The sequence below is a fragment of the Ylistrum balloti genome, unplaced genomic scaffold (genome assembly GCF_031769215.1).
Source record: "Ylistrum balloti isolate Yb309-2 unplaced genomic scaffold, AGI_CSIRO_Ybal_v1 Utg370798, whole genome shotgun sequence".
NCBI lineage: Eukaryota > Metazoa > Mollusca > Bivalvia > Pectinida > Pectinidae > Ylistrum > Ylistrum balloti.
In genome coordinates, this window is record NW_026782465.1 from 75,053 (window position 1) to 100,938 (window position 25,886).

Sequence of the window (25,886 nt, forward strand, 5' to 3'; positions counted from 1 at the left end):
AAATTTAAACTCAAAATTTAAGATGGTTGCCTCTCTAAAGCTGTTTTGAGCAGTTCTAAGAGCAAACATTCACAACTAATAACATATGAAACAAAAGGCCATGTCCTGTGAAATGCTGATAATAAGATGGCAGACATCATGGTTAACACAATCATTGACTTACTTCCAGTAACATAGAGATAGATGTCTGAGCTCTCTCCTTCACCGACAGTGTTGGTAGCCTTACATTTGTAAGACCCCTGGTCGGAGAGTTGAGCGGAATCAATCCGGAGAGATGGTGAAGCTATGGTACCACCACTATACCGGGAATTGGTCAGGTCAACAACACTGGTCATGCCTGCATTGTTAGTGTACTCCCAGGTAACGGAGGTGGCAGATGGTGTGGCTGTTACAGTACACAAAATTGTAACAGTGTCTTCCAGTGAAACACTGTAAGAGCTCTGTGGAACAGTCACCAAGGGCAGGTCTGAAAAAAAAGATATTGAGCAGAGTTTTATAGGAAACATATATGATATCATTTCATCACTTCCCATACAGGTTTTCATTTTATTTCAATAATTTCAAAGTTTGAAGCTTACAGCACATTATTTTTGAGGTAATAAAGAATTCGACCACAATTTTATGTCATAATTTCAAGGTATCTCTTCTATGTTCTATCGTAAAAAAAATTACTTACTGCCAGTAACATAGAGGTAGGCCTGTGAACTTTGACCTTCACCGACATTATTTCCAACAACACAGCGGTAGAAAGCCTGGTCGCTACTGTCTGTACCAGTGATTGTCAGTGATGGGTTGGTGAGAGTGGCACCACTGTATTTATTGGTCTGTGTAATTGTAATTCTAGTTGTCTGTGTGTTGACAATCTTGTTCCAGTAGATGGATGTGGCATCAGGTGTGGAGCTGTAGTCACAGTCGATGACGATAGTGTCGCCAATGACAACAGAGTAAGAGGGCTGGCTGATCACCACTGCTGGTATACCTAAATATCACACATATTATGAACCAAGGTTGTAAGGTTGTAATACAACACAACTCCTACATACACTGAACGTTGATCAAAAATTCATCAAAAATTTTGGTAGAGAGAATATTTCCCTGGAATCATCTCCCAACAGACCGACGCATGGAGATTGAATTCTGTGTCTCTGTGCTTCAGCCAATACATACTTTATGTACAAGATGAATACATATGACTTTTGTTTTTTTTTTTAATTTTGTATGTGGCAGAGGTTCAAATATCAATTTTAATTACTAGAAACTCTTTTGCTTTCAAGGAGAAACATTTTGTAAAATTTGATAATCAAGAATTTGTGTTTAACAAATGGATGACTAAGATGCTGTACCAGATAATTATTTCCAAAGACTGAAACAAAGTTCAGTGTGTGATTGCCAGTATGTACTTACTGCCAGTGATGGTCAGGTAGGCCTGTGAACTTCTCCCAATACCCACACTGTTAATGGCGATACACACGTAGTAGCCCTGGTCATCAGTTGAGACACTGTTAATGGTGAGAGATGGGTTGTTGACAGCTGAACCAACAAACTTTGTACCATCGATAGTGAGGGTGGTGGTAACTCCGCCAATGATTCGTTCCCATGAGATAGAATCAGCTTGCGGTGTGGCAGACACGACACAGTCTAAGGTAATGGAAGACCCCAGCACAGTGGAGAATTCTGGTGCTAATGTCACCTGGGGGATACCTACAAGTATCATAGTGTTGTATTCATGTTAATGCCAGTTTTGACGAAATTTTGTCTTCATTTTCAGTTTACCTACTTTTAACTGCACAACCTTTTCCAAAGACTGAGAATAAAGGCTTCAAAAAAAGTAATGTACTTTACTTGCATCAGCAATGTAAGATTCATCAAGATATTAAACCAATGACTACATGTTGACTCATATATAGACTCTGGGATATACAAAGTAGGTGACTCATAAAGATAATGAAACATAGAAACATGTTGACTTACATAGACACTGAAACACATAGACATTGTGACTCATACAGACACTGACTCAAACAGACACTAAAAAATATAAACGTGGTGACTCACATAGACACTGAAACATACAGACATGGTGACTCATACAGTCATGGTGACTCATATAGACACTGAAACACACAGACATTGTGACTCATACAGACACTGACTCATGCAGACACTAAAAAATATAAATGTGGTGACTCACATAGACACTGAAACATATAAACATGTTGACTCATACAGTCATGGTGACTCATATAGACACTGAAACACACAGACATTGTGACTCATACAGACACTGACTCATACAGACACTAAAAAATATAAATGTGGTGACTCACATAGACACTGAAACATACAGACATGATGACTCATACAGACACTGACTCATACAGACACTAAAAAATATAAATGTGGTGACTCACATAGACACTGAAACACACAGACATTGTGACTCATACAGACACTGACTCAAACAGACACTAAAAAATATAAACGTGGTGACTCACATAGACACTGAAACATACAGACATGGTGACTCATACAGTCATGGTGACTCATATAGACACTGAAACACACAGACATTGTGACTCATACAGACACTGACTCATACAGACACTAAAAAATATAAATGTGGTGACTCACATAGACACTGAAACATACAGACATGATGAGTCATACAGACACTGACTCATACAGACATGGTGACTCATACAGATATGGTGACTCATATAGACACTGAAACACACAGACATTGTGACTCATACAGACACTGACTCAAACAGACACTAAAAAATATAAACGTGGTGACTCACATAGACACTGAAACATACAGACATGGTGACTCATACAATCATGGTGACTCATATAGACACTGAAACACACAGACATTGTGACTCATACAGACACTGACTCAAACAGACACTAAAAAATATAAACGTGGTGACTCACATAGACACTGAAACATACAGACATGGTGACTCATACAGTCATGGTGACTCATATAGACACTGAAACACACAGACATTGTGACTCATACAGACACTGACTCATACAGACACTGAAACATATAAACATGTTGACTCATACAGACACTGACTCATACAGACATGGTGACTCATACAGACATGGTGACTCATACAGACATGGTGACTCATATAGACACTGAAACATACAGACATGATGACTCATACATTCGCTGACTCATACAGACACTAAAAAATATGAACATGGTGACTCACATAGACACTGAAACATACAAACATGGTGACTTACATAGACACTGAAACATACAGACATGGTGACTCATACAGACACTGACTCATACAGACACTAAAAAATATAAACATGATGACTCATATAGACACTGAAAAATACAGACATCGTGACTCATACAGACACTAAAACATAAACATGATGACTCATATAGACACTGAAACATACAGACAAGGTGACTCATACAGACACTGAAAAATACAGACAACGTGACTCATGAAGACACTAAAATATAAACATGGTGACTCATACAGACACTGACTCATACAGACACTAAAAAATATAAACATGGTGACTCATATAGACACTGAAACATATAGACATGGTGACTCATACAGACACTAAAACATATAAACATGGTGACTCATATAGACACTGAAACATATAAACATGGTGACTCATATAGACATTGAAACATACAAACATGGTGACTTACATAGACACTGAAACATACAGACATGGTGACTCATACAGACACTAAAACATAAACATGGTGACTCATACAGACACTGACTCATACAGACACTAAAAAATATGAACATGGTGACTCATATAGACACTGAAACATACAGACATGGTGACACATACAGACACTGAAAAATACAGACATTGTGACTCATACAGACACTAAAACATAAACAAGGTGACTCATACAGACATGGTGACTCATATAGACACTGAAACATACAGACATGATGACTCATACAGACACTGACTCATACAGACATGGTTACTCATACAGACATGGTGACTCATATAGACACTGAAACATACAGACATGATGACTCATACATTCGCTGACTCAAACAGACACTAAAAAATATGAACATGGTGACTCACATAGACACTGAAAAATACAGACATCGTGACTCATACAGACACTAAAACATAAACATGATGACTCATATAGACACTGAAACATACAGACATGGTGACTCATACAGACACTGAAAAATACAGACATCGTGACTCATGAAGACACTAAAATATAAACATTGTGACTCATACAGACACTGAATCATACAAACATAGTGACTCACATAGACACTGGCACATACAGACATGGTGACTAATACAGACATGGTGACTAATACAGACACTGACGCATACAGACACTAAAACATAAACATGATGACTCATATAGACACTGAAAAATATAGACATCGTGACTCATACAGACACTAAAACATATAAACACGGTGACTCATATAGACACTGAAACATATAAACATGGTGACTCATACAGTCATGGTGACTCATATAGACACTGAAACATACTGACATGATGACTCATACAGACACTGAAAAATACAGACACTACAAAATATGAACATGGTGACTCACATACACACTGAAACATACAGACATGGTGACTCATACAGACACTGACTCATACAGACACTAAAAAATATGAACATGGTGACTTACATAGACACTGACCCATACAGATACTAAAAAATATAAACGTGGTGACTCATATAGACACTGAAGCATATCAACATGGAGACTCATACAGACATGAAGACTCATATAGACACTGAAATATACTGACATGGTGACTCATACAGACATGGTGATTCATATAGACACTGAAACATATAGACATGGTGACTCATACAGACACTAAAACATATAAACACGGTGACTCATATAGACACTGAAACATATAAACATGGTGACTCATATAGACATTGAAACATATAAACATGGTGACTCATACAGACATGGTGACTCATATAGACACTGAACATACTGACATGGTGACTCATGCAGACACTGACTCATACAGACATGGTGACTCACATAGACACTGAAACATACAAACATGGTGAATTACATAGACACTGAAACACACAGACATGGTGACTCATACAGACACTGACTCATACAGACACTAAAAAATATGAACATGGTGACTCATATAGACACTGAAACATACAGACATGGTGACTCATACAGACACTGAAAAATACAGACATCGTGACTCATACAGACACTAAAACATAAACATGGTGACTTATACAGACATGGTGACTCATGCAGACACTGACTCATACAGACATGGTGACTCACATAGACACTGAAACATACAAACATGGTGACTCACATAGACACTGAAACATACAGACATGATGTCTCATACAGACACTGACTCATACAGACACTAGAACATATAAACACGGTGACTCATATAGACACTGAAACATAAACATGGTGACTCATATAGACACTGAAACATACAAACATGGTGACTCATATAGACACTGAAACATACAGACATGGTGACTCATACAGACACTGAAAAATACAGACATCGTGACTCATACAGACACTAAAACATAAACATGGTGACTCATATAGACACTGAAACATACAGACATGGTGACTCACATAGACACTGACTCATACAGACACTAAAAAATATGAACATGGTGACTCACATAGACACTGAAACATACAGACATGGTTACATTTCCTCTAACTTTACCAAAGAACTGAAGAACTGAGAATTTACATTTGAAATTGGAATTCACCAGGCACTGTCAGGAAAGTTTAGATACTGTTCGCAGAGCCCACACTGTTGGTGGCTGAGCAGACATATTAGGGTACTTACTTCCTGATACTGTCAGGAAAGTTTGGATACTGTTCGCAGAGCCCACACTGTTGGTGGCTGAGCAGACATAATAGGCTTGATCGTTGTTGTTGGCGTTGTTGATTGTAAGACTTGGGGTACTTGTGGAGCTGCCCTGATACTTGGAGCCATCAATGTTGATGTCGGTGGTGACAGTGTTTCCACCAGTAGTGACAATCTTTGACCAAGTGATGCGGCTAGCTTGAGGACTGGACTGAACAGAACACGGGATCTGGATGGATGATCCAGTTATGACAGAGTAGGCATTGGATGGGATTGTTACAGTTGGTATGTCTGAAAAATAATGTTATATCATTTCTGAGAACTAATGTATTCTTATTTCTTCATACAGCAGACTGAATATTAAAACAAGAGGCCAATAGGGCCTATATTGCTCATCTGGATCTTAAAGCCCAGCAATGGTATACATGCCTAAAGGTTGAGTATTTCAAATATTTCCGAACTAAAGCTGAGTTACTTAAGCTCTTTGTTAGGACAAGAACAATGGGTAAATTCTTATATCCTCACAGTTTTTCTCTTTTGATGCCCAGTAAGAGATTATATGGTTATCAGGTTGGTATCTCAACTATGTCAAAAATATCACCTAGAAATTATGTCCTTTGAGGTGTTTCACACCCAAGGGCCAATTCTTACATCATGAATGTGTTGATCTCTTATTGCCAAGCAATGCTATATATGGTTATGACCAACTAAGACCCGAACCTGGAACAAACCATTTACACAAAATATGTTCCCCTTCCCCAAAGAATGCTTCTGACCCAATTCTGTCAAGACACCGTAAGTTGTTGACTAGTGCCAATTTGTAGAAAAAGTTGACAGACAGACAACAGACGCCATGGCATAACCTCAGCAGTCCTATGGACCAGGTGTGCTAAACTGTCATCAAAACAGCCTTGTAGTTTCAAGTATTTTCTATACCTGTAGCTGCTAATCTTAACATGCAAATCAAAATGGCATGTAATACAGAGTAAGAGGCCAAAAAGGCCTAAAATAAATTGCTCAACTTTACTACAGCTTACACAGAAGACATTGATTTGTTTATAAAGACATAACTTTGGACATATTGTTGCAAAAACATGCTGCAGGCCCAATATCAATACTGTTATTGGGAAGAAGTTGCTTACACATTTCAACACATTTGACCCGTGTGACCTTCAGAGTAGGTCAAGGTGAACAAACTTGGTAGCCCTTCATCCAAGCATGCTACAGGCCCAATATCAGCACTCTCAACCTTTTGGTAATTTAGAAATCATTTTGAGATTTCAACATATTTTACCCCTGTGACCTTTAAAGCAGGTCAAGGTAATTGATTTATACAAACGTTGTAGCCCTTCAACCAAGCATGCTACAGGTCAAATATTTGTACCCTTGGCCTTTTGCTTATTGAGAAGAAGTTGTTTAATCAATTTAACATATTTGACCATTGTGACCTTCAAAGCAAGTCAAGGTCATTCATATAAAACGTTTTACCCCTTCCTTCATGCATGCTAGAGGCCTAATATCAGTACCCTAGGCCTTTTGGTTATTGAGAAGAAGTAGTTTAAACATTTTAACATATTTGACCCCCGTGACCTTGAAAGAAGGTTAAGGTTATTCATATTCATAAACTTGGCAGCTCTTTATCCCATCATGCTACAGGCCCAATTTCAGCACCCTGGACCTTTTGGGTATTGAAAAGAGGTGTTTAAAACATTTTAACACATTTGACCCTGTGACCTTCAAAGGCGGTCAAGGTCATTCTCATTAACAATCTTGGTAGTCCTTCATCCAGTCATGCTGCCAGCCCAATATCAACACCCTAGATCTTTGGTTGTTGATAAGAATTCTCTTACACATTAACATATTTGACCCCAGTGGTCTTGAAAGCGGGTCATTGTCATTTATATTAACAAACTCTCATCATTTTACAGGCCAAATATCAATACCTTGGGCCTTTTGGTTATTGAAAAAAAGTTGTTTAAAGAGTTGAACATTTTTTAACCCTGTGGCCTTGAAAATAGGTCAAGGTCATTCATGATAACAAACTTGTTAGCTCTTTATCCCATCATGCTACATGCCCAATATGAGCTTTCTGGTTATTGAGGAGAAGTCATTTGAATGGAAAGTTTACCCATGGCAGACAGTGGACAAAGACATACGAAACACGATGGCCATAGGACATCCTGACCCTTCAGGTCAGATGACCTTATAAAAAAACAAAACACCTAGTGGCCTTGATGGTCACCAGAGATAAGCAACATTGAATATAAAGTTTTTTGAGTAAGAAGCTTTCAAGTGTCATGAAAAAGAAATTGTGACATTGATAAGATACAAGATGCCCAGAGGGCTTGTATCGCTCACCTGGATCTTTATGACCAACAGTACTAAATCTGTGCATATGTTCCACAGTAGATGCTTAAAGCAATATGACAAATAACTCCATATAGGTTCTGTCCTTTAGTAGTCAGCCCCCTAATCTGTGAACTGTATGTACAGACACGAAACGACTGTAAGTTGTCGGAACCGTAAGGTAGGCCTGCTTAACCCGATTTATCGTAGATCGAGAAGGAAAGTTTCAAAACAAAATGGCGGCCAAGACCAAGATAGGAACGCTGGAGCCATTTGATGAAGCAATTGAAACATGGGACTCATATAGTGAGTATAGTAAGATAGGAACGCTGGAGCCATTTGATGAAACAATTGAAACATGGGACTCATATAGTGAGTGATTGGAACAATATTTCCTCGCAAATGAGATAAAGGAAGAAACTAAAGTCCCGACATTGCTTAGCGTAATAGGCAGTCGTACATACAGCATACTACGAGATCTTACAGCCCCAGATAAACCGGGAACGAAAACATATGGAGATCTGGTAGAGACATTATCCAGACATCTATCTCCTAAACCCTTGTTAATAGCAGAGAGATTTAGGTTCTACAAACGTGATCAGAAAGAGGGCGAGGGTGTACGTGAATATGTGGCCCAGCTTAGGAAATTTTCTGAACACTGTGAATTTGGTAATGTACTGAACGACGCACTTCGTGACAGATTTGTGTGTGGCCTGGTAAATGAAAACATTCAGCGTAAATTTCTTTCCATGAAAGATTTAACTTTTGAGAAAGCAGTTGATGTTGCCATAGCTATGGATACGGCTAGTAGAGATGCGGTGGAACTGCAAGCGAAACATAAACCAGTACACAGTACCAGTGTGAAGCCCAAGGTAAATAGAACTGTAAAAATACCTGTGAAGTCAAACTCTAAACCGTGCTATCGTTGTCTACGAACGGGTCATGATGCACAGGATTGTTTCTACAAGTCAGAGAAATGTAGGAAATGTGGGAAAATAGGTCACATACAGAAGGCCTGTCCACAGGATAAAAACAAAGCAGCGGCAAGCAGTAAAACATGGAATAAGCCATATAGAAAAGTCCACAATGTTAGTGAAGATGGTCTCATTGGACATATGGAAATCTACTTGATTGGTGGTCCAAGAAAAGCTGAACCATTCTCGGTTAGTCCACAAGTGGACAATAAGTTACTTCGCATGGAATTAGACACCGGTTCGGAGGTTTCTGTGATGTCACAGCAGGATTTTGAGGAACATTTTGGGAAGGTTGCCTTAGAGCCTACAGCCGTCAAACTTAAAACATATTCAGGTGAACCTATCACTCCATGTGGGAAGTTGGATGTGCATGTGGAGCTAAATGGACAGAGGAGTTGTCTCCCCTTATACGTAATAGAGAAGGGAGGCCCTCCATTATTTGGACGCAGCTTGCTTTGCTCCATACGCCTAGATTGGGCCGAAATACATGCAGTGACGGAAGCAAAGGTCAAATTATCTATTCCTACTAAGGATGTGAAAGATATTGTAGACAAGTACTCGGAAGTCTTCGATGAATCCTTAGGAACTCTTAAGGACATTAAAGCACACTTAAATCTCAACGAAGGCTGTATTCTAAAATTCTTAAAGGCCAGACCCTTGGCATATTCCTTACGGCCTGCTGTAGAATAGGAACTGGATCGCTTAGTTGAATTAGGAATCTTAGAACCTGTGGATCATAGTGAGTGGGCTACGTCAATTGTGGCGGTTCCAAAAAGGGATGGAACAATCAGGTTGTGTGGTGACTTTAAAACTACAATTAACCCTGTATTACAGATTGACAAGTATCCTTTACCAAAGATTGAGGATATATTTGCTAACCTTGCTGGAGGGAAACACTTCACAAAGTTAGATTTACGCCATGCCTATCTACAAATGGAGGTAGAAGATGATCATAAAAAGTACCTCACAACAAATACACACCGTGGTCTTTTCAGATACAATCGTCTAGTATTCGGTGTGGCCTCAGCACCTGCCATCTGGCAAATGGCCATGGATCAGGTATTGCAAGGAACCAAAGGAACACAGTGTATCTTAGATGATATGATCATTACTGGGCGTATGACAGAGGAACATCTACAGAACCTGGAAGCAGTACTGTTACGTTTACAGAGATCAGGTCTCAAGGCCAACTTGGATAAATGTAACATTTTCCAAGACAAGATACAATTTTGCGGACATGTTATAGATGACAATGGTCTACATAAAACTCTAGACAAAATTGAGGCTGTGGTGAATGCGGTGCGACCAGAGAATGTAACCCACCTACGCGTGTTCCTTGGTCTAGTGAACTACTATGGGAAATTCATGGAAAACCTGTCTATGGTATTAAAACCACTACATCATCTTCTTGAGAAAAATGTACCTTGGAAATGGACAACCAAATGTCAACAGGCGTTCAACAAAGTGAAAAGTATGATGGTATCAGACCAAGTGTTGGCACACTATGACCCCAAGTTACCATTGACATTGTCATGTGACGCATCTCCCTTCGGATTGGGAGCGGTGTTGTCTCATAAATTTCCAGATGGTACAGAACGACCCGTGGCTTACGCATCAAGGTCTTTCACAATGCTGAAAAGAACTATTCACAGATTGATACAGAGGCCCTGGGCATTGTGTGGGGAATCAAGAGATTCAATGTTTATCTCTATGGCAGGAACTTTACATTGATCACCGATCACCAACCTCTTGTCTCAATTTTCAGTCCGCAGAAGGGCATCTCCGTGACAAGCTCATCGCGTCTTCAGCGATACGCCATATTTTTATCTGGATATGATTATTCCATCAGATACAGAAATATCAAATTGCACGGTGATGCAGACGGACTTTCCCGCATGCCACAGAACTCCAAAATCCGCACCACAGATAATGAGGTATCATATCATAGATATCATGGATGAAGCACACATATTCCAGGTGTCACAAATGGAACACCTACCCGTGACATCAAGTCAGCTGAGAAAGGAAACCTCCAGAGATTCAGTACCCACAGTCGTGTATGATGCTGCTATGCGTGGCTGGAACAAACCTGACGATAAGAAATTACAAACATTTTACGAACGGAGGAACGAAATAACTGTTCACCAGGGATGCTTGCTATGGGGTATTCGGGTGATTATCCCTGAGAAACTTCGCAAAGAGGTATTGGATGAAGCTCATACTGGACATCTTGGAGATGTCAAGATGAAGTCATTGGCAAGAAGCTACATATGGTGGCCAGGAATTGATTTGGAAATAGAGAGCATATCGAAGAAATGTCCAGGCTGTCAAGTTAACAGAAATACTCCCAAAGAGGCCCCAGTTCACCCTTGGGAATTCCCCATGAGGACATGGCAGAGAATTCATATAGACTTTGCTGGCCCTTTTCTTGGAAGTATGTTTCTGATGATAGTAGATGCGCGTTCCAAATGGCCGGAAGTTGTGCCAATGCAGTCTACTACCGTCATGCGCACCATTGACAAACTACGAGGAGTGTTTGCTAGAACTGGAATACCAGAACAGATCGTAAGCGATAACGGTCCACAATTCACTTCTCAGGAATTTGCAGAATTCACTACCACAAATGGCATTCGTCACATCACTTCTGCACCATTTCATCCCCGCACTAACGGCCTTGCGGAACAGTTTGTGCAGACATTCAAACAAGCCATGAAATCTTCAAAGAATGACGACGATTCGTTACAGAAGAAACTTTCCAACTTTCTTCTGGCGTACAGGAACACTGTACATTCTTCTACCCAAGAATCTCTAGCTATGTTGTTTATGGGACGACCCTTACACACCCATCTAGACTTACTGAAACCTAACCTGACTGAGACAGTAAGGATTTTGCAGGAGAACATGTGTTCTAGGAACACGTCAGCTACAAGGTCATTCAACGATGGTGATTCTGTGATGTACGTGACTACCGTGGAGGTGACAAATGGGCTTGTGGTAGGGTGCAGTTACATAGAGGTCCAGTATCATACAAGGTCAAGGTCAATGATCATGTATGGCGTCGACATGCTGATCAATTAGCTAGAACTAGTTGTACACCTGTGTCTCAAATACCTCAGGATCATTCTGTGAGGGACGAGGAGGACGTCTCTGGAAAGAACACTGCTACGTCAGATGTGGTAAATGTTAGTGAGGGAACACCTGCACATGGAACTCCTAATGTTGGAAAAGGATCCAAAACGGTGAATTCAGGAAATAGTGAGGGTACACAAAGACAGACAGAATCTAAAGATAGTGCAATGCCAAGACGTCGTTATCCACTTAGAGATCGACGTGCTCCTATCAAGCTAAATCTGTGATGAATTGTCAGTGTTCTTGGGGCATAATAATCCCCGGATAATCCATCGAACCCTAAGGGTTCTTCCTTGCTCTATATGTTGGTTAACTTTGTGCCCCATACATAGTCATTCTTATTTCTGGGATGCAGATAGTATTTATAGATATGTAATACTTATAATTTGTGTAATTGACAGACATCCTTCATGGACGTTTACATAAATCAGTAATGTCTAGAGACTGGCTAAATCTGATTATGAATAGTAACAGTTTTCGTGTAAATCTATATTACCAGTAACAGTTTAAAAGGGTAGGATGTGTTATGTCCGGATAGCTAGTCCGTACTTTAGTGTGTGCCATGATTGTTAGTGTGTTGATACGTGACTCGAATAAAGCCTCGTTCTGGTTATACTGTACACATGGTGTTGTTCTGGTTTGTGGTGGCTGTGTTCTCACCCCCCATATATAACAAAGATGGTCAAACAATATAGCAGAAAAACTCTTAGTTATACCTGGACGGATGACCCAGGACAGCAGAAGTTTACTTGCCCTTTAGATCATTGTTTACAAACACAGATACAACATATTAGAGACTTGCACAAGTCAGCAATATTTAGCAAAAATTAAATAAAAGGACAGGAAAAATTAAGGTACATGTAATTATAAACCATAATCCTAACTCAAAACCAATTAAAAAACATTTCATGCATATCATTAGTGATGTCACCATGGTCAGTTAAGCCCCGGTTACTGGAGATATCAGTTTATTGTAGGCCTATAAATACTGCATAGCAAATGAGATCAACTTAGATTTTCTTATCTATTTATGCTATAATTATGAAGAATCTTAAATCAAAATGAAGCTCTTGCAATTCTCTTTCCAATCATGTTTTCTGTATCTTGATGCTGTGAATAGAACATAAGTAATTGGCTAACATGTAGTTTTTCACATTACCTAGCTCAAGCCTCTCAGACCTCCAGAGGGCTTGGCCTAATCTATTTTTCTCAAATATTACTGGGCATCATTGAGAACCTATTTTGGAATAATATCACTATCCCAGATGTTTTTGATCATCAGAAAATGTAACTTAAAGGTTTAACACATTTGACCCCTGTGACCTTGACTATGGGGCAAGGTAATTTCTTTTTGCAAACTTTCTTGGACTTCATAAAAGGAACATACAGGCCAAATATAATGATTCTAGACTTTTCTATATTCATAAGAAATTGTTTAAACATTTTAACACATTTGACCCCTGTAACCTTGAAGATTGGTCAAGGTCATTTCTTTTAGCAAACTTTGTAGGACACCATAAGAGGGACATAGTAGTCTAATATAATGATTCTAGGACTTCGGTATTTAGGGAGAAGTCATTTAAATGTTTTAACACATTTGACCTCTGTGATCTTGAATATGGGTCAAGGTCATTTCTTTTCGCAAACTTTGTTGGGCTTCATCAAAGGTATCTTATAGCCATATATGATGATTCTACGCCTCCTGATATTTTGGAAGAAGTCGCTTAAATTTTTTAACACATCTGACCACTGTGACCTTGAATATGGGTCAAGATCATTTTTCTTTGCAAACTTTGTTGGGCTTTATGAAAGGAACCTTCCAGCCAAATATAATGATTCTAGGTCTTCCGGTATTTTGAAAGAAGTCGTTTAGATGTTTTAACACATTTGACCTCTGTGACCTTGAATATTGGTCAAGGTCATTTCTTTTTGCAAACTTTGTCCAGTTTCATCTGAGGAACCTTCCAGCCAAATATGATAACTCCACGCCTTTTGGTGTTTCAGAAGAAGTTGTTTAAATGAAAAGTTGATGGACGCAGGATGGACAGACATGGATAGACAGATGGACGACGGAAGCCACGGTATGACATAAGCTCACTTGGCGCTTTGGGCAAGGTGAGCTAATAACTGGTATGTTTTAAGCCCTTCAGGGTCAGCCAGTGTAATATATGCATACCATCAAAACTGTCATCATATACTAATAGTTCTTACCAAGTTATTTCCAATGGAAATTAAACAAATTATGCTCAAATAATTACTTTTCTTATGTAAATTATAGCAACATTTATCCCCTCCCCAGAGGGAAGTGTGAGATCTTGGAATCATGAAATTCACAATATTGGTTAAGCAACTTATGAGATTTCCATCCAGGAACAGCCTTTGATTATACCAGATATGAGTGTTGAAAAGAGGATTTTTGAAATCGAAGTCAAATTTACCACTTTTAGCCCCACCTACAGCTCCTGGGGGTCAGCTAAGCTCAATATGGCATACCATCAAGTCATCACCCAAATTTGAAATGTTTCCAGTGAAAATTTAATAGATTATGCTCTAGTACAAACTACTTTTCTTATCATGAAATTCACAATTTTAGTAAAGCACCTTAAGAACCTTCCATTCATGAAAAGCATTTGATTCTACCATACCTGGACGTTAAGAAGACAAGTTTTGAAATTTAACCTTTAACCAACCCTTAGGCCCATGGAGGATGTGGACCATATATAACTTGCTTTTTTAGTTTATCTTTGATCAGGAAAGATATCTGCAAAATTTCCTTGAAATCGGTCCAGGGGTGTTTGAGAAGATGTTGAAAATGTTAAAAGTCTGTGGATGCACAACATGGGACAAAAGGTGGCTACAAGAGGTCACATTGTTCCAGGTGACCTAAAAGGTTCACACTCTACATTAAAGCTTGATTATATTGTAAGATCTGTGCTTTACCTCCAGTAATGGTGAGATAACTTTGTCCGCTGGTTCCTGTGCCAATGCTGTTCGTTGCAGAACAAATATAGTATCCCTGGTCTGTTGAGGCAGCACTGGAGATGGTCAGTGAGGGTATACCGATAGTACCACCGCTGTACGTGGTACCGTCAATATTGATGGTGGTTGCGGCATCGTTGATAGAAGCCTGTCTGGACCAGGTTACTAAGGTAGCTGGAGGGTTAGCTGATACAGTACAAGGGATGGTGATGGAGAATCCAGTGACAACTGTGTAAGAGGGGTCAGTGATCGCCACCGTTGGTATATCTGTAAGGAATTCCAATATAAACAATTTTGAATTACAGCAGCCATTTTCAACCTAATGGACAAGCATATTAATGTACCTGTTCAAACATAACAAAGTTTAATCATGGCATAGTAGACTTTTTTAAATATCATTGTCAACATATCTAAACATCTACTCAGGACAGAATACCAGAAACTAGACATTGTCTGCAAACAAGTTATTTTCTCAACCTCATCCCCATTTCATGCACATCAGAGTCACTCTTTGATGAATTTAAGTTGTCAAATGTGAATTGACCATTGATACTGACCAACAATCAGCTAAACATGACAAGGGGCCTTTTACAACAAAGGGGCTTTTAGAAAAGTTGGCATGAAACTAGAAATGTCTACATGTCACCTTCAATGCTGGTCACCTTTTCAAATAAGAATGGAAATATATACATGTGGGGAACATTCAACTCTCAACCACACTGCTTTTCTTTATACTTATACATATATACATGTGGGGAACATACAGCTCTCAACCACAAAGAAATATCTTTCATTACATTTTTTTCCCTTAAACAACCAAAATTTTCTGACAGCATTTAATCACCACTACAGGTGTGAATATTCTGATACAATTCTAACCCTCAGAGATTTCTTAAATTAAGAATAAAACTGTTACAGACATCAGTGTGCAAGTCCTCCAGGGTCTTGCTGTTGCTGAATTCTTGTGATTCACTTCTGATTGTATTCATTGTCGTCAAAATACTTGACGCTTGCTTGTTTGATTTTTTTAGGTAATTCTAAAGCTACTTTATCAGAACAAATTTTAAAAAGAATATTAAGGGATACTGACCTCCTGTAACAGTCAATGTGGTTGTGGTACTGCGGCCAGTCCCCACACTGTTTGTGGCGGTACAGGTATAGGTTCCAGTGTCTACACTGTCAGCTGCTGTTATCACCAAGGAAGGACTACCCACAACTGACCCCTGATACAGATTATTGTCGACAGTAACAGGATTTGTCACTCCTCCAGAGGTTCGTTCCCAGGAAACAGAAGTTGCGACAGGTGTGCCACTTACTGTACATTCTAATGTTACTGACTGGCCTTTTGTGACAGTGTAGAATGACTGCAGCACTTGAACAACAGGTAATGCTGTAAAACAAGAAAACTATGAAAAGTAAGGACATTGAGTATGATAAAGTTGTCAGTATTACACCGGGACATTGAGTATGATAAAGTTGTCAGTATTACACCAGGACATTGAGCATGATAAAGTTATCAGTATTACACCAGGACATTGAGTATGATAAAGTTGTCAGTATAACACCAGGACATTGAGTATGATAAAGTTGTCAGTATTATATCAGGACATTGAGTATGATAAAGTTGTCAGTATTACACCGGGACATTGAGTATGATAAAGTTGTCAGTATTACACCAGGACATTGAGTATGATAAAGTTGACAGTATTACACCGGGACATTGAGTATGATAAAGTTGACAGTATTACACCAGGACATTGAGTATAATACAGTTGTCAGTATTACACCAGGACAATGAGTATGATAAAGTTGTCAGTATTACACCAGGACATTGAGTATGATAAAGTTGACAGTATTACATCAGGACATTGCGTATGATAAAGTTGTCAGTATTACACCGGGACATTGAGTATGATAAAGTTGTCAGTATTACACCAGGACATTGAGTATGATAAAGTTGTCAGTATTACACCAGGACATTGAGTATGATAAAGTTGTCAGTATTACACCAGGACATTGAGTATGATAAAGTTGTCAGTATTACACCGGGACATTGAGTATGATAAAGTTGTCAGTATTACACCGGGACATTGAGTATGATAAAGTTGTCAGTATTACACCAGGACATTGAGTATGATAAAGTTGACAGTATTACATCAGGACATTGCGTATGATAAAGTTGTCAGTATCACACCAGGACATTGAGTATGATAAAGTTGACAGTATTACATCAGGACATTGCGTATGATAAAGTTGTCAGTATTACACCAGGACATTGAGTATGATAAAGTTGACAGTTCAACACTAGGACAAGGTCATCAGGACCTAGTCAGTCGGTCTTTGTTTGGGCTCTGTGATTTCAACATAGTTCTATTTCTTTTGAGAGTAAGATGCTACTTTTTGGCACACAACAGTCTGGAGGATCGCTAAAACATACAGTGAAGACTTTTTGGGTGAAAGTTTGGACAAAGAGTCTTTTTACAGAAACACATTGAGAACAATGGACTGAACACTAGAAACTGTTTATGCACACCTAGTGTGTGTATACATACGTATACCTTACCTGCAGGAGTGTTACCTGTGGCTATCCAAGTAACATTGACTAGGACATTAACAAAACCTACCTCCAGTCACTTCCAGGTAGGTCTGACTACTGGTGCCAGTTCCTACAGCATTGGTTGCCTGGCAGACATAGAAAGCCACATCACTGCTATCAGCATTTGATATAACCAGACTTGGCGAAGTCACAGTCCCTCCGCTGTACTTTGAAGTGTTGATAGGAACAGTGGTTGTCACACTATTGACTGTTTTTCTCCAGATGATAGTAGAGGCCTGTGGAGTGGCTACCACAGTACATACAAGAGTGGCTGTTGTACCAGTAGTGACAGTGTATGAAGCTTCCGAAATAGTGACAACTGGTATCGCTGTAGACAATAATAAAACATAGTATCAGAGATCAGACTTGTCAATGGCTTGATATTCCATAATTATATGTCAATAAGACCCTGTGTCTGGTAAGAAGGTCACTCCTATATACTGCTGCAAAAAGTGTTTGTCATCCAACAAAAAAACCCTATAACTCTTGACTGGTTTAGCCCAGCATTAGCCAATTTCCTTGTAACCCTGACTGGTTTAGCTCAAGATAAGCCCATGCCCCTATAACCTTAAAAGGTTTAGCTCAGGATAAGTCCATGCTTATATGACCTTAAAAGGTTTAGCTCAGGTTTAGCCCATGCTCCTATAACCTTAAAAGGTTTAGCTCAGGTTTAGCCCATGCTCCTATAACCTTAAAAGGTTTAGCTCAGGATAAGTCCATGCTTATATGACCTTAAAAGGTTTAGCTCAGGTTTAGCCCATGCTCCTATAACCTTAAAAGGTTTAGCTCAGGTTTAGCCCATGCTCCTATAACCTTAAAAGGTTTAGCTCAGGATAAGTCCATGCTTATATGACCTTAAAAGGTTTAGCTCAGGATAAGTCCATGATACTCTTGTAACCCTGAGTGGTTTAGCACAGGATTAGCCGTGTCTTTGTATCCCTGATGAGTTTAGTCCAGGATAATCCTGTGTCTCCCAAACCTGGACTGGTTTAACTCAGGATTTGCCAAAGCCCCTGTAACTCTGAATGTTTTAGCCAAGGATTTGCCCAAGCCCCTGTTACCTTGACTGGTATAGCCCAGAATTAGCTCAAGCCGTTGTCACCCTGACTGATTTAGCCCATGCATGGTTAGCCCTAGATGCCCCTGTAAACCTGATTGGTTTTGTCCAGAATTAGCCTGTGCAGATGTCAATGAGAAATAATTTCTTACCTCCTGTGACCGAGACAGTTACAGCCTGAGACTGTCCAGTTCCTACAGCATTACTGGCTTTACACCTATACACGCCACTATCATCATTCTGTGCATTGTAAACAATAAGGGAAGGAGTGGCAGTGGTTGACCCACCATATGCAATTTGGTCAATGGTGAGTCTGGTTGTTGCAGCATTCACTGTTTTCTCCCAGTAAACAACACTTGCAGCAGGGACAGCAGTCACTGTACACTGGATGGTAACATCTGAACCAGTGATAATATTATAACTGGTCTGTCCAACAGTAACAGTGGGAGGATCTGTAAAGTTAACATTGAAGGCTTAGACAGATATTTAATACACCGTGCTATATTTCACCATGCAGATCATGTGTTTCATATTTAGTCTACATACAGAATCTAAATCCTTTATAACCTCACTCATACCTAATTACTGACAAAACATTCAGAATCTAACTCCTTTATAACCTCACTTATACCTAGTTACTAACAAAAAAATCCTTTATAACCTCACTTATACCTAGTTACTGACAAAACATTCAGAATCTAACTCCTTTATAACCTCACTTATACCTAGTTACTGACAAAACATTCAGAATCTAACTCCTTTATAACCTCACTTAAACCTAGTTACTGACAAAACATTCAGAATCTAACTCCTTTATAACTTCACTCATACCTAGTTACTTGTAAGTCAAACATCTAGAGACTCTGAAAACATTATAAAGAAATAGTAGATAAATATGATGTGTTTTTTTGTGATTTCTTTAGACAGTGTGTACCTCCAGTAACAGTGAGAGTGACTTGATCACTCTCTGAAGTTCCAAGGGAGTTTGAAGCTGTACACTTGTAGATGCCAAGGTCGTTGCTATCAGCATTGATGACAGTCAGGGATGGGTTATTGAGAGAACTCCCTGAGAAACTGTTGCCATCTACAGTGATGGTTGTGAATGGTCCGTTGTTAATGGATCTTGTCCAAGCAACATTTGTCACAGCTGGATTACCGAACGCTGAACACTGAAGGGTAATGGTTCCTCCCGTAATGATGGTGTAGCTTGTCTGTGCCACTGTTACTGTTGGTGGAGCTGAAATCAAACAATGTTTTTTATGTTCCAGTTCCTCCACATCATTAGGATACAGTTAATAGGTTCCACTTTATTGTTCTAATAACCAAAAATATTTTCCATTTTTTCAATATTGTATTGCTTTATTCTAACTAAAACTGTATGTCATGAAATCTGTCGGTACCATAGATCAACTACAGTTAGTTATTACACGCAACTGACCAAAGTTTAGTTTTGAGCCTTGCACTTGTACTCGATACAAACTCAATACAATATTTGGTTAAATTAATGGCCAATTGCAGCTTAAATTCAGAATCTAAAATGTGTGTTGGCATGACCATACATAGATAAAAAGCATACATCAGGTTTGATTATGATAGAGAAAAAATAGCTCACCACTGAGCTAAACAGTAAACTTAAATATTGTAAATTAATTAACCAATCTAATAAACATAAAATTAAGATTAAAACCATATGCTGGGATGGTCTTGTTTACACGTAGCCCCTTCATATACATGTATAGCAGGTTTGGTGATTGAACAACTACATAGAGTTTTACAAATATGTTAAAACCCTGCCAATAGAAAAGTGGTGCCTAGCTTCAAACTTTGTCACATCTTGGACAAACAGAATAACTGATACACAGGGTATTTGACTATATTAATAAAAAATATATATTCAAGTCAGATTCCACTCTCATGGTATTTACAGAAGATTGATGTCACAGTGTTTTTTAACCTGTCACCTGACTAGGAAATGTCTGTTTACATGTGTAAAATACATATCATAAAACACTGATATAGATCACACAAACACAAAAATAAAAAAGAAATAAATCCATTCAGTAGTTTAAGTACATTGTTAAGTACCCAAAAAGGCATAAGTTTTTGAAAAGGGGAGATAACTCAACCTCTTATAAAATACACACATCTACAATGTATAAGGATAACAGCAGGCAAGTATTGCTGAAATCCATTTGGTCATTTAGAAGGAGTAGCATGTACATTGTCATTGTACAGTTGAACAGATAGGCAGACAGTGACAGACTGCAACATCTGGTTACTATGGTAACTTACCTCCAGTGACAGACAGCAATGTCTGGTTACTATAGTAACTTACCTCCAGTGACAGACAGCAACGTCTGGTTACTATGGTAACTTACCTCCAGTGACAGAAATGTGTGCCTGGTTACTATGATAACTTACCTCCAGTGACAGACAGCAATGTCTGGTTACTATGGTAACTTACCTCCAGTGACAGAAATGTGTCTGATTACTATGGTAACTTACCTCCAGTGACAGACAGGAATGCCTGATTACTGGTACCAGTGCCTACACTGTTTGTGGCAGTACACACATAGAATCCCTCGTCATTGTTTTCAGCAGAGTTCACCTGGAGATTAGGACTAGACACAGAACCTCCACTGTAGTTGATATTATCAATGACAATCGGTGTGGAAACAGTGTTGCCTCCAGTAGTTGTAATTCTCCTCCATTCTACAGAGGAGTGAGTGGGAACAGCAGACACTGCACAGTCGATAGTAACAGACAATCCCAGCAGTACAGAGTATGTGTTCTGAGATATTGTTACAACAGGGATGGCTGGCAAAAGAAATTTTCATTTCATCATCAATCACATCTATATATTGATCTTCAGTAATCAAAACTAGTTCATTTTATAGAAACTGAAATCTTTCAGAAAAAAAGGGAAAGTTAAAATTATTTGTAACAGTTTACAAATTGAAATAGCTGTACATGTGCAGGATGAAGTGGTGACTTACTTCCTGTTACGTCTAGATAGGTGTTGCTACTTTCCCCTGTGCCCACAACATTGGTTGCCTGACAAATGTAGAAGCCTTCATCACTGTTCTGGGCATCATTTATAGTTAAGGAAGGATTTCCGATAACACTTCCTGAGTACTTGCTGCTGCCAATGCTGATACCAGTGGATACACCGCCCACCAGACGTCTCCATGATACAGTACTGGCTGCTGGAGAAGCATTGATAGTGCACACCAGCGTGACTGCATTACCGATAATGACCGAGTAGTTAGGCTGGGCCACAGTGACCACAGGAAGACCTGAGAAAGCCAAAAAATAATGTTAATAAATTCAAGTATGAATTGTTATTGTACCTCCCCAGTTGTGAAAGATGCTTACTAATGAACTAAGTAAAGGCAGGAAGTCTGCACATTTCAAACAATAAGCTTGACACAGGCAGTGAATCCTGACATACACCTATGAAAATGGGGTAAAGCCACAACTGGCAAGGAAGCGAGATGAGTGCAATGTTATATGGTATTTACGGAAAATGGCTAAGTTCCAAAGCCCGGAAAATCCAGAAAAATGCCCAGAATGAATCCATAATAGGAAGTGCACATCTTCAACATATATATAAACATCCTACAAAGTTTCAAGCTTCTATGTCAAAAACTCGAGGAGGAGTTGATTCTACAAAACTGGTACCCCTTTTCCTCGCCCGCCCGCCCAACATTCACCATACTATAACCCGCATTTGCACTATGTGCAACCCGGCCAAAAATTATATTTTCATCTAATCCCTGGGAGGTTAATTTGTCCCAAGTGAATCTGAAGAAGACAGTCAACACAACAATCCTATTTTAGATGTTACACTACACCTATACCAAATTTCACTAAAATTGAACAACATCTTAGTTCTGATTGATAAGAAGTCTCCATTAGGCAACCATTTTGGTGACGTCATTTTTTTTATTAGAAAATGTTGTATAGTTGTAATTCTCATCAATTATCATCTCAATGTGCTGAATACAAGAAAACTTACAGATGTAAAGGTACTAGCCAATGAAAAAAACAGAAATTGTTTGCACATAAAGAGATCATCTGTATTAATCTCTAAAAGACTGATAAATATCCAACCTTCAGTATTGGAAAGAAGAGTCAGAAAATTTTACAGGAAAAAGCAGAAGAAGAAAGAAAAATAATAAGATATGGGATAAAATCAAAAAGATTTTGGGACAGGAATATGGTTCATTTAAAACTTGCTGTCTCCATGTTGTTCATGGTGTCCATCTTGGATGGAAATAAAGTCAAATTCTCTTCAAGGCTAGCAAAATTGTTAATTCCAAAACTAGTCTGAAATTTTTGAAATTACGAACTGATGTTGATAATACACCTCAATACAGTAACATATATCAGTTTTTTTGGGAAAAAAAAGTCAATCTGAACAAAAAATGGTAATAATTCCTGTGACTGGTTGATTGTCTACGGAGTGTTTAGCAATTTCTGAGACTGACCATTCCAGTGCACTTAAATGCAACGAGTTGAAGTAATTGAGCAGAAATTATATTGTCAACATGACTGAATTAGCTGACACATAGATAACCCACCCATCTCCACCCCTCCCCACATAGGTACCCCATTCATCTTCACCACTACCAACATATATACTTCACCCATCCCACACAGATAACCCACCCATCTCCACCCCATCCCACATAGATACACCATCCATCCCACATAGATACCCCATCCATTCTATATAGATATTCCACCCATCTCAACCCAATCCCACTTAGATACCCAATTCAATTGCACCCCTGCTGACATAGATACCCCATCCATCCCACATAGATAACCAACCAATTTCCACCCATCTCCACCCCTCCCCACATACATACCCCACCCATGCCGCATAGATGTGCCATTCATCTCCATCCCATCCCACATAGATAAGCCACCCATTTCCACCCCATCCCAAATAGATACCCCATCCATCCCACATAGATACCCCACCCATCCCACATAGATACCCAACCCATCCCACATAGATAACCACCCATCTCCAACCCATCCCACATAGATAACCACCCTTCTCCAATCCATCCCATATAGATACCCCACCCATCCCACATAGATAACCACCCATCTCCAACCCATCCCACATAGATAACCCACCCATCTCCAACCCATTCACCATAGATACCCCACCCATCCCAAATAGATACCCAACCCATCCCACATAGATAACCACCATAGATACCCCACCCATCCCACATAGATACTCAACCCATCCCACAGATAACCACCCATCTCTAACCCATCCACCATAGATACCCCACCCATCCCACATAGATAACCACCCATCTCCAACCCATCCCATATAGATACCCCATCCATCCCACATAATTACCCTACCCATCCCACATAGATACCCAACCCATCCCACATTGATAACAACCCATCTCCAACCCATCCCACCTAGATAACCACCCATCTCCAACCCATCCCACATAGACACCCCACCCATCCCACATAGATAACCCACTCATCTCCAACCCATTCACCATAGATACCCGAACCATCCCACATAGATACTCAACCCATCCCACATAGATAACCACCCATCTCTAACCCATCCACCATAGATACCCCACCCATCCCACATAGATAACCACCCATATCCAACCCATCCCATATAGATACTCCACCCATCCCACATAGATACCCCCCCATCCCACATAGATAAATGACCAATCTCCACCCCTCTCCACATAGATATCCCACACATCCCAGATAGATACCCCATTCATCTCCACCCCATCCCACAAATCTACTCCATCCATCTAACATAGATAACCGACCCATCTTTCACCCCTACCAACATAGATATCCCTCCCATATCCACCTCTCCCCACATATATACCCTTTCCATCCCATATAGATACCACACCCATCCCATATAGACATCCCATCCATCCCACATAGATACCCCATTCATCTTCACCCCATCCCAAAGAGATGCCTTGCCCAACCCCTTCCCCTCCCATACATATACCACAACAACTCCTCCCCATCAAACATAGATACTCCACCCCACCTCCCATCAAACATAGATACTCCACCCCACCTCCCATCAAACAAAGATACTCCACCCCACCTCCCATCAAACATAGATACTCCACCCCACCTCCCATCAAACATAGATACTCCACCCCACCTCCCATCAAATATAGATACTCCACCCCACCTCCCATCAAACATAGATACTCCACCCCACCTCCTATCAAACATAGATAACTAGCCCATCGCCTTCCCATCCCACATAGATACACCATCCTTCCCCACCCCATCAAACATAAACACCCTTTCAGTTCCCACCCCATCCCACATAGATACACCATCCAACATAAATACTTTTCCCAACCCCATCACATCCCACATAGATACCCTATCTATCTCCACTTCAATCCTTCATAGATATCCTACCCAACTTCCTGAGGCAAACGGTTTTGATCTGGCACCCTACAGTATAGATACTTACTACCAGTGACAGACAGTGTAGTGACACTACTCTGTCCAGTGCCCACAGAGTTAGTTGCGGTACAGACATATTGGCCCTGATCACTAGACTGAGCTCCATTGATTGTAAGAGATGGCACGCTGACAGATGATCCTTCATATTTTCCTGAATTTCCAATGTTGACAGCTTGGTTGGCACCATTGACGACCCTAATCCACTGCACTGAGGAATGAGAGGGCGTGGCTGTCACTGTACATACCAGAGTGACAGAACTGCCTGTCAACACACTGTAGTTGGGTACGGCCACAACCACACTTGGCACATCTGATAACAAAAGCAATGTTAATCAACATCAATGAGGATTATGTTTTCTTTGTGTTGCAATATTTGTCTTAAATAAAAAGTATGCTTCC

General features: G+C 39.6%; 1 protein-coding gene across 1 annotated transcript in view; it reads right to left on the reverse strand.

The window, feature by feature from the left end:
- The window catches only part of LOC132558575 (hemicentin-1-like), a 143,629-nt gene that overhangs the window by 27,176 nt on the left and 90,567 nt on the right, over nucleotides 1-25,886 (reverse strand). The window contains exons 23-34 of the mRNA XM_060223160.1: nucleotides 25,495-25,797; nucleotides 21,974-22,273; nucleotides 21,483-21,794; nucleotides 19,912-20,214; nucleotides 19,130-19,429; nucleotides 17,949-18,248; nucleotides 16,415-16,714; nucleotides 15,286-15,591; nucleotides 5,876-6,187; nucleotides 1,405-1,701; nucleotides 677-979; nucleotides 164-466 (exon numbers count right to left, since the gene is read on the reverse strand). Of these exons, the coding sequence (XP_060079143.1) occupies nucleotides 164-466; nucleotides 677-979; nucleotides 1,405-1,701; nucleotides 5,876-6,187; nucleotides 15,286-15,591; nucleotides 16,415-16,714; nucleotides 17,949-18,248; nucleotides 19,130-19,429; nucleotides 19,912-20,214; nucleotides 21,483-21,794; nucleotides 21,974-22,273; nucleotides 25,495-25,797 (3,639 nt within the window). The remainder of the gene's footprint in view (nucleotides 1-163; nucleotides 467-676; nucleotides 980-1,404; nucleotides 1,702-5,875; nucleotides 6,188-15,285; nucleotides 15,592-16,414; nucleotides 16,715-17,948; nucleotides 18,249-19,129; nucleotides 19,430-19,911; nucleotides 20,215-21,482; nucleotides 21,795-21,973; nucleotides 22,274-25,494; nucleotides 25,798-25,886) is intronic.